Source organism: Rhopalosiphum maidis, chromosome 4 (assembly GCF_003676215.2).
Source record: "Rhopalosiphum maidis isolate BTI-1 chromosome 4, ASM367621v3, whole genome shotgun sequence".
NCBI lineage: Eukaryota > Metazoa > Arthropoda > Insecta > Hemiptera > Aphididae > Rhopalosiphum > Rhopalosiphum maidis.
Window position 1 is genome coordinate 54197900 of NC_040880.1, and position 14518 is coordinate 54212417.

A 14518-nucleotide genomic window follows, 5' to 3' on the forward strand; every position below is an offset into this window, starting at 1 on the left:
CAAATTATAAACATTTCATATTGAAATTTTGTTCCATTTATTTAAAAATTTAATATCCATTAATAACATTTAGGTATATTTGAATTGTTAAATAAAAGTTTAAATTGTATTCTATTCTATCAAACATTAATCTTGTGGGTACATTATTCTTCACACTGCATTTATAATAATATATTTATAGTATAAATATTAATGATTACACAATAAACATTTACGTAAGCAATTATTTACAGATTTGTTAACATTTATTAATACATCTTATGTATGACCCTATGGGAGAGTAGGCTAAGTACTATTAATTTTCAAAAAAAAAATTGATGTATACACCTGAAATTTTGTATACATATCATTAAGTTATTTGGAATAGTTGTTATAAGCCTAATAATTAATTAATTCACCTACATATGATTTAATTTAGTTTAATATATTATGTCAGTTAATAAGTAAATAAAACATAATTTTTTTCAATTGTTCTATTCCGTTAACATAAAATAAATTATATTTTTTGTTTGTATATTATGATAAAGTATAAATTCTATAAACTAATAATATACTTAGGTTCCAATATTATTAATAATATAATACCATAAAGGTATCAACTATCAATATAAACTTAAAGCAATAGAGTGTTCGACTGTTTTTCTTAGTAACAGTAAAACAGCAGCAATGTTGGGGTTTTAAAATAAAAAATATACAATAATACTTAGCATGATTTAGACCTCACAGACTCCGAATAAGTACCACCCGTATATTCATTACACTTATGATTATACGACGCAACTTCTGTTATACTTATAGCATTTATATATTTTTTAAGTATTACAACTTGAGGTGGTGTATCTACCTCAAAAATACATCATTTTAACATAATGATGTTGTCACTTCTTAGACAACAAGACGCATAACTTGGACATAAAGCTATTTAAAATATTTAAATCCGATATTAAAAATATTAGTAATTTAATATTTCTTTCGAAGAATTTTCGTCTATTTTCAGCCAAACAATTTCATTAAGTTTGTTTGGATACATTTAAAAAGTTATCTTAAATAATTTTGAGAAATGAATAAAAAAAAAAAAATTTATACTAAAAATATATTTTCGCAACAAGATATATACTATATACTAAGTAGTTACAAATTTTAGTAATTCTGTTTAATGACCAATTAATTTTGAATATATTTTAATAATAAGTCTTAAATAATAAAATAAATGTTGTATTCATAAGTTTTTTATATTTAAATAACTAATTTTAATGACGAATAAATATACATAAATTAAACATTTTAAATATTAATAATATTAGAATTTTATTTATTATTTATTAATCAGCAAATACTTAAAATCAATTAATGCAATAGAATGTTATAGATCGTATTGATTAAAAAAAATTCAAACAGCCTGCTTGTGTAAACTTCAAAGTTAAAAACAAAAAATTTAAAAAGAAGACGCCAAGAATTGTAATCCCTGCAAGACGAATTATTGGCAAATTGCCATCAGAAATTTAATGAACTAATAAAATTATACAAATAATAATAACATTTACAAAGATAAAATGTTTTGTATTACTCTAGACTAGATTTAAAATAATTCATCAAGATCAAATAATAAAACGATATTAATTTAGTGGTAATTTTGAATAAATAAATGTAATATATTTTATTTAAAACAAGTGATTTCTGCAGTATTCTAATCACATAACAATTATTTACGATTACCTAAATTTATTTTTTGAACAATCTTTATTTTTTGCTCGGTCAATAAAAACTAAAAAAATGTCTTTATACTAGTATTGTATTATATGGTATATACCATATGGTAATGATAGATATACTAAATTACCTATTGAAAATCGTTTCAGTTTTTACTCATAAACATCATAAGAAGAAATATAAAAAGTATCTATCAAAATTTCGATATTTATAATTTATTGTATACAAATTGAAACATACAAAACATATCATTTATATTTTTTTAATGTGTATCAACAAATAACAACTATGAACTAATACGGTCTTAACTAATATATACAAAATATAATAAATATAGGTAATAATTATACATATCAATAGTTATAATAAATATTTATTAATAATACTTTGAATATCTATCTGTCATACCAAATATTTCAGATAATAATTAAAAAATGTCGTACATTTTATTTTAAATTTTCAGTGTAAGATGAGCTTAACGATTAATGGATAATAACTTACAGACGTCAACGATATGACGGTATATATTACGATATCCTTAGAAATAAAAGCTGACTTGCCATCAGCGTAAAATCGTTTTTCTCATGCAATAATTTATCATTAAATTCAAATTTAATACAATATGCCAATATCCATTACATTGAACTACTCAATAACAAAGTACACTCGGCATATTATACTTTTATAAGTAATAATCATTAATCATAATGAAGTACATAATTTTCATGGTTAAAACTTCAAATTTTAAGAACAAATAATAATTTTCAAGTATGAAAAATTTAAAATATGATGTTTTCAGAATTTTAATAATAACACCCGATGGACCACAAAACATTGAAAATGTTCTATAATTCTATATTATATAACTGATTCCCTATAATATTATGTTTTTAGTAAAAAATATTTTATATTATATAATGATGAATGATTTAACATTATAATTTAAACGTCCATTGTTGTTAAGCTGGAAGTCTGAAAATTAAATCTAAAACGAAAATCTATACGGCAGCGCTAGCCAGTAACAAAAGTTAACAATATTCTTGGCTACGTTCTTAAGAGATTTAAAAAGTACAGAGGTAGATAGCGCTGCCGCTACCGTCAGGACCCTAGTTGAAAATATTTCTACGTGCATATAATATTATCAATAAACTAATGCCGCAGCCGCTGTACATTTACCTCTAGAAATACCACTTTTCGTCACTTGTATAAATTAATTGGCCACTGACTCCAGTTTCCAGTGTTTCTCAGAAAACACGCAAGCATAATAATTTTAACAATCCTAAAATTATTTTAATTATAAAATATATATACTAAAAAGACGCCAAAACATGAATATATTTATAATAGGTATGTTTAACATTTTGAACAATCTTTAAATTATATACAATTTGTAAGATAATTAAAAATTTATAGAATGTTCAAATGTGTATCAAAAAATAAAGAGAGAAATAGAGGGGAAATAATATATTATGCTCTAGAAGCAAAAATAAACTTCAAAATATGCATTTATATGCAAATTAAAATTACGTATGTAGTATTTTCTAGTAATGTCCTAGCATAACGTACTTTAGCATTTATTACTTACATACTCTGCAATTTTTATGGTTGTGTAAGACAAATACGTATGCAAAAGCTACAATACTTAGTCCTCTATCATAATAATTATCATACTCATCAGTCATCGAATATCAATGGTATAATTTATTGTATACATATCATTATCATATTTATTCATTAATCAATAGTTTAAACTATGTATTTCATAATAAATTATTTATGTTTATCACTGAATTATGATTATTTTTTTTGTCTATGTCTAACCATCAACCGTAAACCTGGATCGTAATTGGTTTTTCTGGAGTGACTGCTGAATGCTGAGTGATCATCAATTTTTAAAAAGTAAGTAACTAAAATTAATTGCAGAATTATAATTTATGATAAGGACATCTTACCATGGTCGTAACTATAGGATTTAATAATTACTGGGGTTATGGCCTATGGGCTACGGAGTCCTAGAAAACCTAAGTTCAAAATAGGGCATAGCTAATAAAAACTGTATGTTACTTTACATTATACACAAAACTTTTATTTTATTACAGTGAAACAAACTTACGATGAATCTTTTTAAAGCGTAATTAGATATTAAAATGCTGTGTTAAAAATGTGTACATTAAACGCTTATTAAAAAAACAAAATTTTAACCACGTATTATCGACAATAAATATTATTATGATAAATTTGTGAATCCAAGTCAAGCAACGGCAAGTCACCCTTATAAGAGGGCCCTTGAAGTCAATACATCTATTTTATAGATTAATATAGAATATTTTAATCTGCCGATGACTACGATTCACAACATAAATATTTCATTTATCGTTACACCCAAACCTTAAAATCACAGCCTAGCGGGTATACCTTTCATAAAGCTCACGATCGCGGTTTAAAATATACAAAATACTCTATAATAGTCTACAACGGCACGACGTATAACGTATAATAATATAAAAATAGAGTATTTGAAAGTTAACTATCAATAATATGGACCACTATTTTAAATTCGTAGACAGTAGAAAAGTAGAATATGACCTAATACGACCTCTTATTCGTAAGCTCGGGACTTGGTGACACATATAGTCATCGCGTTGTGACTTGTGCAATGTGCACTTCTGAACAACAGAAATCAACACAGTTATGCCCAGTGAAAAAAACATAACGACTTAAAACTGGCGGTGTACGATATAGCATGCCATATGCTTGATGCTATGATAATATAACATGATGGCACACTATATCGTATCATATTATGTATATTATTATCAATTATCATGGGAGTTATTCGTTGTGCAGTCGTTTGTACTCGGCACTCGCCATGCTCGAAGGACGAAGTGGCGAACTGACAAAGCATCAAAGCCCGGACCGGACTTTACTAGTTTACTAGCATAAGTCCTAAGTACATCCGACTCGCCCTACCTCCGAGCTCCGACAGTCGGACACTGGACAGTCCGAGTTCGACGCGCCCGACCGCCCGCCAACCAACGTTTGTACTCCGATAGCAGCGCTCGACACTAGCCCGTGGCGATCGGCGTAACCAAAAACCGTTAAAAAAATAACCGTCCAACGCTACCAACACTGACGATACGTCGTACATTCGTATTTTTGTGCGTCGCCATTCGCCGATATCGTCGGTTACTCGGTTTATGATTTTTTGAATTTCTGTATTCCTCATTCTGTTGTTTTGATCGTTTCGTGACGCGCAACTGTCATTCCGTATTACAGCATTCGATATTTTATTGTTTTTTAAACGACAACTGTCGTACAGCTCGCTACCGTAATAAAAAAACCGGTTAACTTACCACTACCACCGATGCCAAACATTTTTGTTGTACCGCCGTCGAGAAATTAGAAAGCATGTCGTCCATCATGTTCGGATCACCGTCGTTGAAAGACGAGTAAGTACATAACTAATACAATAAATGCTCATCTAAGTATGCGTGCTTCGATGGAACGCAAAAGTCGTGATGCACGATTATCACAACATCATTTTATACGAAAAATATTACGGTAATTGACACAAATAATGTTGGAATTTTTATTTTTCTATATATAATTATATAATTTATCCAATAACTAATCTAATGCGTATTAATAACTACTGTTTGGTATTTACCCAGAGACCAACGCGTATCGTCTTAATACTCTTAATCAATAATCGCCAACTTGTCTTATGCTTGAGTTAAATGTAATTTAATCTATTCTGTGGTTATATTTCTACGTTATGATTTTATAGATATTTAAACGATATTGGTTTACCCTGTAAATAGATTAATGCAAAATATGCGAGTATCTTGTGTTCTGTACATGGTATAATTAATGTCAGTTGACGAGATGATCCTATACATTATTGTCAGCTTTAGTGTCCTTTTCTCACATATTTAACAAACCATTATCTTATAGTTATTAATATTAACTTTTCAATTAATTCAGTACTCATGTGTACGAAAAAAATACTATGAATAATAATATATAAAAATTTGTCATATTATTCTGTGTGTTATACTTATCAGAATATTTAAATTTATTGAGTTTTTGTTATTAAATTTTCATTTAATACCATGTCATTAATAGTGTTATTCTAGTGCTAATGCATAATGTATAATAAACGATACCAAAACCTATGTTTGTAAAATGTAGTATCAAGCAAACTACGTCATTTAAAATAATACATGGAAACGCTAAAGGAATTAACATTATATCAGTCAGGATAATATGGGTACCTACTTATTTTTAAAATATTTTAGGATTGTTACAAATGTATGTAAACCTCGTTGTAACACTATTGTCTATAGTCAATATTTAGATTACAACTATTATAGCAACTTAGTCTTTTTAACTGAAGTTTATTCTGTATGAGAATATTGGCTAAACATAGTTTTTAGTTGACCCTCAATATTAGTGAATTGTGTTTCAGGTATTCAATTAGGATGCATATATTTTAAACCTTTTATTTTCCTTGTACCAGGCAATCGCTATGATTAAACCAAGCTCTTTAAAATTTATTATATTCACTTATGGAATATATTTTTGAAATTATTATTATTTTAAATTATGTATATTATATGTATAATAGTATTACAATATGTATTTATTGAATTTTAATCTTTACTCATGTTTTGTCCATTATTTTAGCTCCAGCATTATTGTACATAAAATGGATTCCTCTATGGGGTAAGTTTGTTAAATAAATATTCATTGTACCTACTTCCCTGATTTTTAATCTCAAATGAAAATTAATAATTATCTGTAAATACGCAATTACTATTAATAATTTTATAATAATATTCTTCTCTTTACCAATAATTTATTATTAAAATTGAAATCCAGAATTAAGTAGATGATTACCTTTACTTTATAGGTTATCTATAAATTATAATATATTCAACTAATTAATTAATTAAATTTTAAATGATATAATCTAAGTATAGAGATATCTAATCTATATAAACATTTTCAATAAGTAAATAAAATGTATATTTTATTTTTTAAATTTATAATAGTATTGAATTAGATAGGTTTATGAATTAATATTTCTAAACAAAACAATAACTATACCAAAAATAAAAAGTATACAAATTTTAATGTTACCTCAGTATCTTCCTACTACTTCATAAATATAATTTAATCAAATTATTTAAATTATGTTAGATTGCAAAAATATTATTCCTAATAATTCAATAAAAAATAATAATTCTCTTATAAAATCTTTTAATTAAATAAAAATGTCACAAATTTTTTTTTTTCAACAATTTTGATAACATTATTTCTTAAGACCTGATTATCATCATCTAAGTTTAAAATAATTTTATTTGATTTATAGTCCAGACACAGATAAGATACAACTTATTTTGGATGAAATTTGTGCATATTCAAAAAAGGAAATCCTAAAAGTTCAACGTAATCTAGATGTTATTTATGGAACGTATTCAGATGAAAAGAAAAACGGCATAAACCAGCTTCATGAACATTTAAAAGCTCATGTAACTGTAAGTATTAAATAAAGTTTTAAAACTACAATTCAATTAAATTTCTTTTATTAATTGTTCTACTTTTCAGTCATTTTTAGATGAAGTTGTTTTAGAATCTGAAAAAGACAAAAATAATATTATAAAAGATATTGAAGAATTATTGGCAGAAAAAGAAGTTTTAGAAAAGGTTAGTTCTTCGAATTATGTTGTTAGAAAAAACCAAGATATGCGTCAGAAACTTTTATTTACCTATTTACTCATGTAAACTATATAATCTCATGTCAAATATAGTTGACATTATTGTTATTATTATATTAAGTCATCATTGTGTTAACATATAGTTTTGAGTGTGTTGATAAAATATATATAAATTTAGGAACTACAAATGCATATTTCAATCGATGACCACAATGATGCTACTCCGTTAATTGATGTCCAAATCAATATTGATAAATCTCTACAAGAATGTAGAAAAATAAAAGAACAACGCATGACAGAACTTAATAGACTTCAAGAAGAAGTAATTTTAACTTACTAATTTAAACCCCATTGCCTTTTAACTATAATCTATATTGTATATTTTGAACAGGAAAAACAAATTTGTCATTTACTTAACGAAAAACCTAAATACTCAGCCATAAAAGAAATGCCTTCTGCAACACTACTGGAAAATATCAAAAGTCATCTTATAGATTTAAAAAATACTCAAGTACTGTTATTATATATTTTTTTTAATATCTCAGCAATATAATTTTATAATATGGTTTACCTAATATTTAGATTAAACGTCGGTCTACATTTTTGGAACAAAAAACCAAAGTTGAATTGTTATTAGCAGATCTAGGAGAAATACCAATTTTACAGTTTGATAAAATGGTATTAGGGGATCCAAACCAGTTTCAACTGTCAAAATCAAACTTGGATGAACTTCAAGTAAGATTTACATTTTAATTTTATGAATAATTAATTATAAAGATTTATTAACTAATTTTATTTATTACCAACAGAAATTGATAAAACGCTTGGAAAATCAAACAGAAAATCAAAAATGCATGGCTATGGAATTAAGAACCAAATTAAATTCACTATGGGATCGTTTACAAATCGATGTTTCTTATAGGGAACATTTTGTCAGTACAAAAAAAGGATTTGGCAAAACTGTTATACAAGATGTACTTATATAAATTTTACACTTTTTATACTAACTATTTTAACTTAAATTAATATAATTATCTTACTTTTTTAGCTAAAAGTAGAAGTTGAAAGATGCGAGACATTGAAAAAAGAAAATATCAAACAATTTATTGAAAAACTACGATGTGAATTAAATGATTTATGGGATAGATGTCATTTTGGTGATCGTCAAAGAAAACAGTGTCAAGTGTATTATAGCACTGAGTTTAATGAGGATGTAATGGATATATTAGACATTGAGGTTGATAATGCTAAAAAGTTTTATAATGATAACATGTAAGATAATATAAATAATTTATAATAATAAAAAATTATCTTTAACGTTTAATAATTGTTCTACATAAAATGCTATTTTTAGTTCTATTTATCATTTAATTGAAGAAAGAGAACATTTATGGAATAAAATGATTATGATGCAAGAACAGGCGAATGATCCAGCTAGGCTTTGGCAAAACAGAGGTGGACAATTATTAAAAGAAGAAAAAGAAAGAAAAATTATTCAAAAAGTAAGTTTTATTTAATTTAATATATATTTTATTCTATTCCAACAATTAATTATAATACTATTATTTTAAGACTTAATAAAACATTAATGTGTTATATAGGAACTACCAAGAGTAGAAAGAGAATTAAAGAATCAATTGCAATCATATGAACAAAGAGAAAATAAAATATTCTATTATAGAGATGAAAGATTAATTGATTTCATGGAAAGGCAATGGGATGAATTAAAGAGCAATAAAAAAAATTTGCAACAAACAAAGGTATCTTATGCTCTTTTTATAAAAACAATAAAAGTATGTTAATAATAATACTATAATTAATTCAATTTTAGTCCAAGATACAAACTGGAATTAAGCCTCAAACTCCACTGACGGCCACTCGCAGTAAAAGGAAGATAGTCGCTACATCAAGCAACCAAGCTTCTAAGGTCCGTAAAATCGGCATGGACCATAAAGCTGTGGTAACAAAATAATGCTCAACGAATTTGTATATAGAAATGTTTTATTCAAATTCATTCTTTCTGAATTAAAACTTAATTTTTATTTTATATTCACCTTGATCATATACTATCTATAACTATTAAAGACAATTATATTATTCTTAAGTAACTAGTTAGACCTCGTTTATCAGACTTACCTATTTATCTGACTTTAAATCAATAACGGGTGTCTTAATGTTAGTTTTTAATTTTTAAAAAAAGTGCAGTGAATCAAAAGATTATTGTTTATTAATTTTTATTAAATATTTTGATAATTTCAAACAAATATTTTACACTGAGTCGCATAATTGTCTTAGCTATGTCAAATAAACGAGGTTCTGCCTAGTGTAAGTACAATTGATTGTTTTATACTACTCATCATAAATGATAATTATATAAGTTTTATTTATTTATTTTTAGGTTACTCCAAGAAGACAATTATTTAATTTTCATAATAATAATGTGGCTACATTAGTTCCATTAAACTCAACTAAACTACATGAAGTAAATTTAACAACAACAAGACCACATCCAACCTTTCATGGGTCCAATGATGAAAATGGATCTGTTGAATCCTATGCAACCTTCCAGGTTTGAATTACGTGAGATAATGCGTTCCGCACATAATTACTTCTTTGTGTGTGAATATAATTTCTATCGCTTTATTACATTATAACAAATTATAGTATTATTATAAAGTGTAAATATTTCTATAATGTTAATCTTTAGTATATTTTATATTATGTTTGAATTTTCTCAATAGTATTTTTAAAACTGTTAATACTGTTTAATGAACAATATAATAATTTAATTTCTATTGATTGACCAATAACTTATAATACATAACACAAAAAAAACTGTAGTGCTTAATTACAATAGTGGTATTACTAGTCAAATGATCTAAAATTAATTAATAAATATTTGTTTTTAAGTCTACGAGCAGAATTTTACATATTTACTAAAATAAAAATCAAGAACATTGAAAAACAGATACTCACATCTGATATTTAATTATATATTTTAGTTTAATAATAAACTTAGATAATTCTTGTTATTTTTTGTATAAATGTAAAAAAAATTATAATGTTATGATTGGTATTTATGTAAAATAAATTTTTATACATTTCATGTTGTTATTATTTTTTTGTGAATAATTTTTAAAAAGTTAATTCATTATACTTTTATAATCGGTTTTATATTATGTATTATATTTGCATGTTTATTACATAATGATAATAAAAATTCACAATTCTCAGCCATTTTTCTCTCTGTTCATAATTTGTTAAGCTAATAATGTATTGTATCTTATAGTTATATTTAGCAAGATTGCTTTTTATGCTTTATGAACTTGCCAAATACTAATTGTTTAAAATATTTCAGGAACATCTTGAATCCAAAAAGCATAGGTTGTTTACAAGTCCGACTACCAAAAGTGTATTAAGGGAACCAAATACAACATTTACTACACCAAGGAAACCATTAACGAAAACACCCATTAAAGGATCTCAAATTCCAATACCAACCACACCTAAAACGCCATTACGTACAACACCAAGAATGACGCCCAATACACGCACAGTTACAAAACTAACGCGAACTATAAACAATAAACTTCCAATAATTTTTTAACCATGATTTATAAACTTTTTAATCAACTAACTGTTCATTTTTTTTCAATTTGTCTTCTTGTATAGTTTGTTATTTAAATTTATATTGTGTCAGTATTATATATAAGAAATTTCCAGATAAATGTTTGTAAATTTTAAACATTATTTTGTAAATTTGTATTACAATTTAATATATGGTATTTAACACTATATTTCAAGAAATTACATAATTTGTTTGTTGAATTAATATTTTTATTAAAAAATTAAAATGTATAATCAAAAAGCTATTTCATATAATTTAAAAATGTTTGATTGTTTTAATAGACATAAATGTTATTGTCTGCATAATTGTATATATTAAGTAATGTGCAAAAATTGTTTTTATATTGAAGACCATTTACACAAATTTGAAACTATTGTATTTTAATTTTAATTATAATATTTTGTTTTTTATCTTCAAATATTTACATTTAGTGTACTGTTAAGAACATAATATACTACTGTTTATATTAAAATTATAACAAATCAGAATATTGGTAAATGTTAACACATGCAATTTAATTATTAAATATAAACACGTTTATAAGATAATAACATTCTTATATTAGTAAAACATTAAAAAAAAAAAAAAAAAAATGGTGATCCTCATATTAAAAATTGTTTTATTTATATGCCATATTAAGCATTTTTAAAATATGCAAGTCATAAAACAACGTGAAGACAATATAAAAGCTATTTATTTTATTTCGCATTTTTTTAATTGCTGATACTTGACTAAAAATAGAAAAATACAAATAGTAATTGATTACTAAATTATTATGCGTTACGGTTTTATTTGATTAGTATGCTGCTAAATCATATGACTGGCCAATTTGATCAGCAATAACTCGATACTCTTGTTTGGCAGTGTCAAGTTTTTCTAAAATAAATAATAAAACTATTAGTCACATGCATATTAATAAGTAATCAAAGACAAACATTTAGTTATTTACATCGGTTTTTGTTAGTATTAGCAAAACTATGTCTTTAGAAATATTTTTTATTAGTAAACAACTATATATACAGGATGATTTCTCAAATGTTAACCTCTCTTGTATAGTATTTTTAAATAATGCAGTATTGATCATTTTATAGCTTTACCACTTATTGTTTTGCTTCTATAATTTAAAATTTATTATATACACTTGAATGATCATTCACCTATAAATATTAATAAAAAAAGAGTGTGTTTGTGTGTTATGTGTTTATTTTGGTTTATTCGTAATATTTTTTTAAGAATTTATTAAGCCTTTGTCTTATCATCATAAATTTCTAGTTTCTTCTTGATTTTGCGTAATATGCAATACATTGATAGGAATACCTACTCAGCTACCTAGTATAAAGGTATTTTAAACTATGATTAACTAACTAATTTAACTGCATAGTTAGTCATGTTATAAACGACCTGATTTAATGAGCGGTGAATAAAAAAAAATGTATATTATTATCATGTACAACATTGAAAACTGTAGAAAACACGTAGGTATATATAAGACAAAGAACAAATTATATAAACCGTATACATAATGTAGTTATTAAATATTAGGTTAACTCGACTACTAGAAATTTATATTAATTATTTAATTTGAAAAAGAAAATTTTGGGAGGTATCTAATGAAAATCGACCATTCATCGTAATTCCTGGTTTTTTTTTTGGTGGGGAATATTAATTTATACTTAAAAATAAAAACAATTTAAGTACAAAATATATGTAATTATGTATTGGCTAATTGTACATTTTGTTTATTTTATAATTTTAAAAAACCTGAACTCATCAAAGTATGTTAAGATGTTTTGTACCTACCAATGTCCTGTATGTGAATATATAGGTACCTTGTACTACCTAACGATCCGTCTATTACCTAATGTATTCCTGCTATGAGTTATATTAATTGTAGTAATAAATATTGTTATAATATTACTATTATTACTATAGTCGTGATAATTATAATAATTATATACGAGACGCCTACACCTGGTGGCTGGTATGATAGTTAGGGCGTTTATATTGTTTAAATGTACCTAATACAGTAGGTAGTACTTAGTACTTACCTATATTCTGATTATTTTGTCTAATAACAAATAAGGTATAGCTGGTATTCACATTTGTATTTATTTAATGAACCTACTTACATTAGTTTATTAGGTACCTACCTAGTCATTGCTACAAGCTTACGGCCGCTTATAATTTATATATTGAAAATTTGATGACTTTATAGATTATATATAAACATTATCTAAGTATGAGCTACCAGCTACGACTATTTTAATATGGAGTACCTACCTGCCTATGGGCTATAGCCAATGTAGATAGATATTAAATATCTACCTATATATAATTAATCAATGCTAAATTGCTGTATAGTATATTGTATTGGTAGAATGAGAGATATTCTATATTTAACACCGAAGACCAAAGTTTTTGTCGTTACTCAACAGTGGCGTAGCCAAGATTTTTTTCAGGCATGGGGCTGATACATTTTTTTTAAAATACAATTTAAAATTTTTGTAATTTTTTTCATAGACCATTCAAAATTAAAATAATTTTCAAATTTTCTTGATATTTCGGGGGGGGGGGGGCTACTATTGAATTTATCAGTTTTACCAAATTGTGTATGTCCGGACATGTTACATTTTTTTGGTTAAAATAAGCACCAATGTTAATATATTTATTTAAAATAATTGTTAGTCACATTTATTTTGGATTTATAATTTTTATGCATTTAAAAATATGATCAGTTCGTAAAATGCCAATATTATTATGTAAAACTAACGCAGGGGGCATAATAATTTTGGACACCTGATATTTGACAAAATCATAAAGAGCACCTATTTTTCTTGATTGGGACATACAAAACAAATTTTACAAAAAGTGGACGTAGGTATAAGGTATTATATTACATACAATATATATGTATATCATCAATTACTGATCAGGATCTGTAATTGACAATTAACGATCCTATTCTGCAATATAAATCCTTGTTTGAAATTTATGTAGTGTTGTGTAAATAGGTACCTAATATTTTTTTACCCATTTATTATATATTTATATACCCGGGACTTAAGTTGGCCAAATATTTTTCGGAATCATTTTCAAGAATGTACATATTAATTATATTATATTATATTTTAATTATATGTTTAGTCCATAATTATCTATATTTTTCTGTATAATATATGTATTGATTTAATATCATAATAAATGCTTAGTTGAAGTCTAATTTGTTTTTTGTTAATCTGCATTATAAGTACCTATCTATTTTATTTAATAGGACTTACGAATAACATTAGTAGGTAAGTAATCGAGAGTCGACACATTAAAGGTATATTTTAAAAATGATATAATACTGAAGAATTTAATTGATTTTCACATATATAATATAGATAATTAATTAGTGTGATTTATTATCTATATCTGTTATGACTATTATAGCCATTTTTAAATGCATGGTATGTATAAT

The 14518-nt window shown here is 25.2% G+C and overlaps 2 protein-coding genes across 7 annotated transcripts in view; one reads left to right on the forward strand and one right to left on the reverse strand.

The window, feature by feature from the left end:
- Positions 1-4796: 4796 nt before the first annotated feature.
- Positions 4797-11127, forward strand: LOC113556099 (protein regulator of cytokinesis 1-like). Of its 5 annotated transcripts, none has more exons than XM_026960842.2 (14): positions 4797-5159; positions 6397-6435; positions 7085-7250; positions 7321-7419; positions 7609-7752; positions 7822-7941; positions 8013-8165; positions 8240-8404; positions 8479-8702; positions 8785-8932; positions 9032-9190; positions 9262-9390; positions 9829-9999; positions 10789-11127. In XM_026960842.2, exons 1-14 carry the CDS (start codon positions 5119-5121, stop codon positions 11035-11037), a joined length of 2007 nt encoding a protein of 668 aa, XP_026816643.1. In that variant the 5' UTR covers positions 4797-5118; the 3' UTR covers positions 11038-11127. The 5 variants fall into 5 exon arrangements, with proteins under 5 accessions (XP_026816643.1, XP_026816646.1, XP_026816645.1 ...); XM_026960845.2 differs by lacking the exon at positions 4797-5159 and adding an exon at positions 5166-5271 and having other exon boundaries at positions 9829-10010; positions 10789-10928; XM_026960843.2 differs by lacking the exon at positions 4797-5159 and adding an exon at positions 5170-5271 and having other exon boundaries at positions 9262-9357.
- A 554-nt stretch (positions 11128-11681) lies between these two features.
- Positions 11682-14518, reverse strand: part of LOC113559399 (tropomyosin) — a 39035-nt gene continuing 36198 nt past the window's right edge. The window contains exon 8 of one of the 2 annotated variants that reach the window (XM_026965187.1): positions 11682-11934. In XM_026965187.1, the coding sequence (XP_026820988.1) occupies positions 11855-11934 (80 nt within the window). In that variant the 3' untranslated portion in view covers positions 11682-11854. The remainder of the gene's footprint in view (positions 11935-14518) is intronic. The other variant, XM_026965185.2, reaches the window with a different exon arrangement.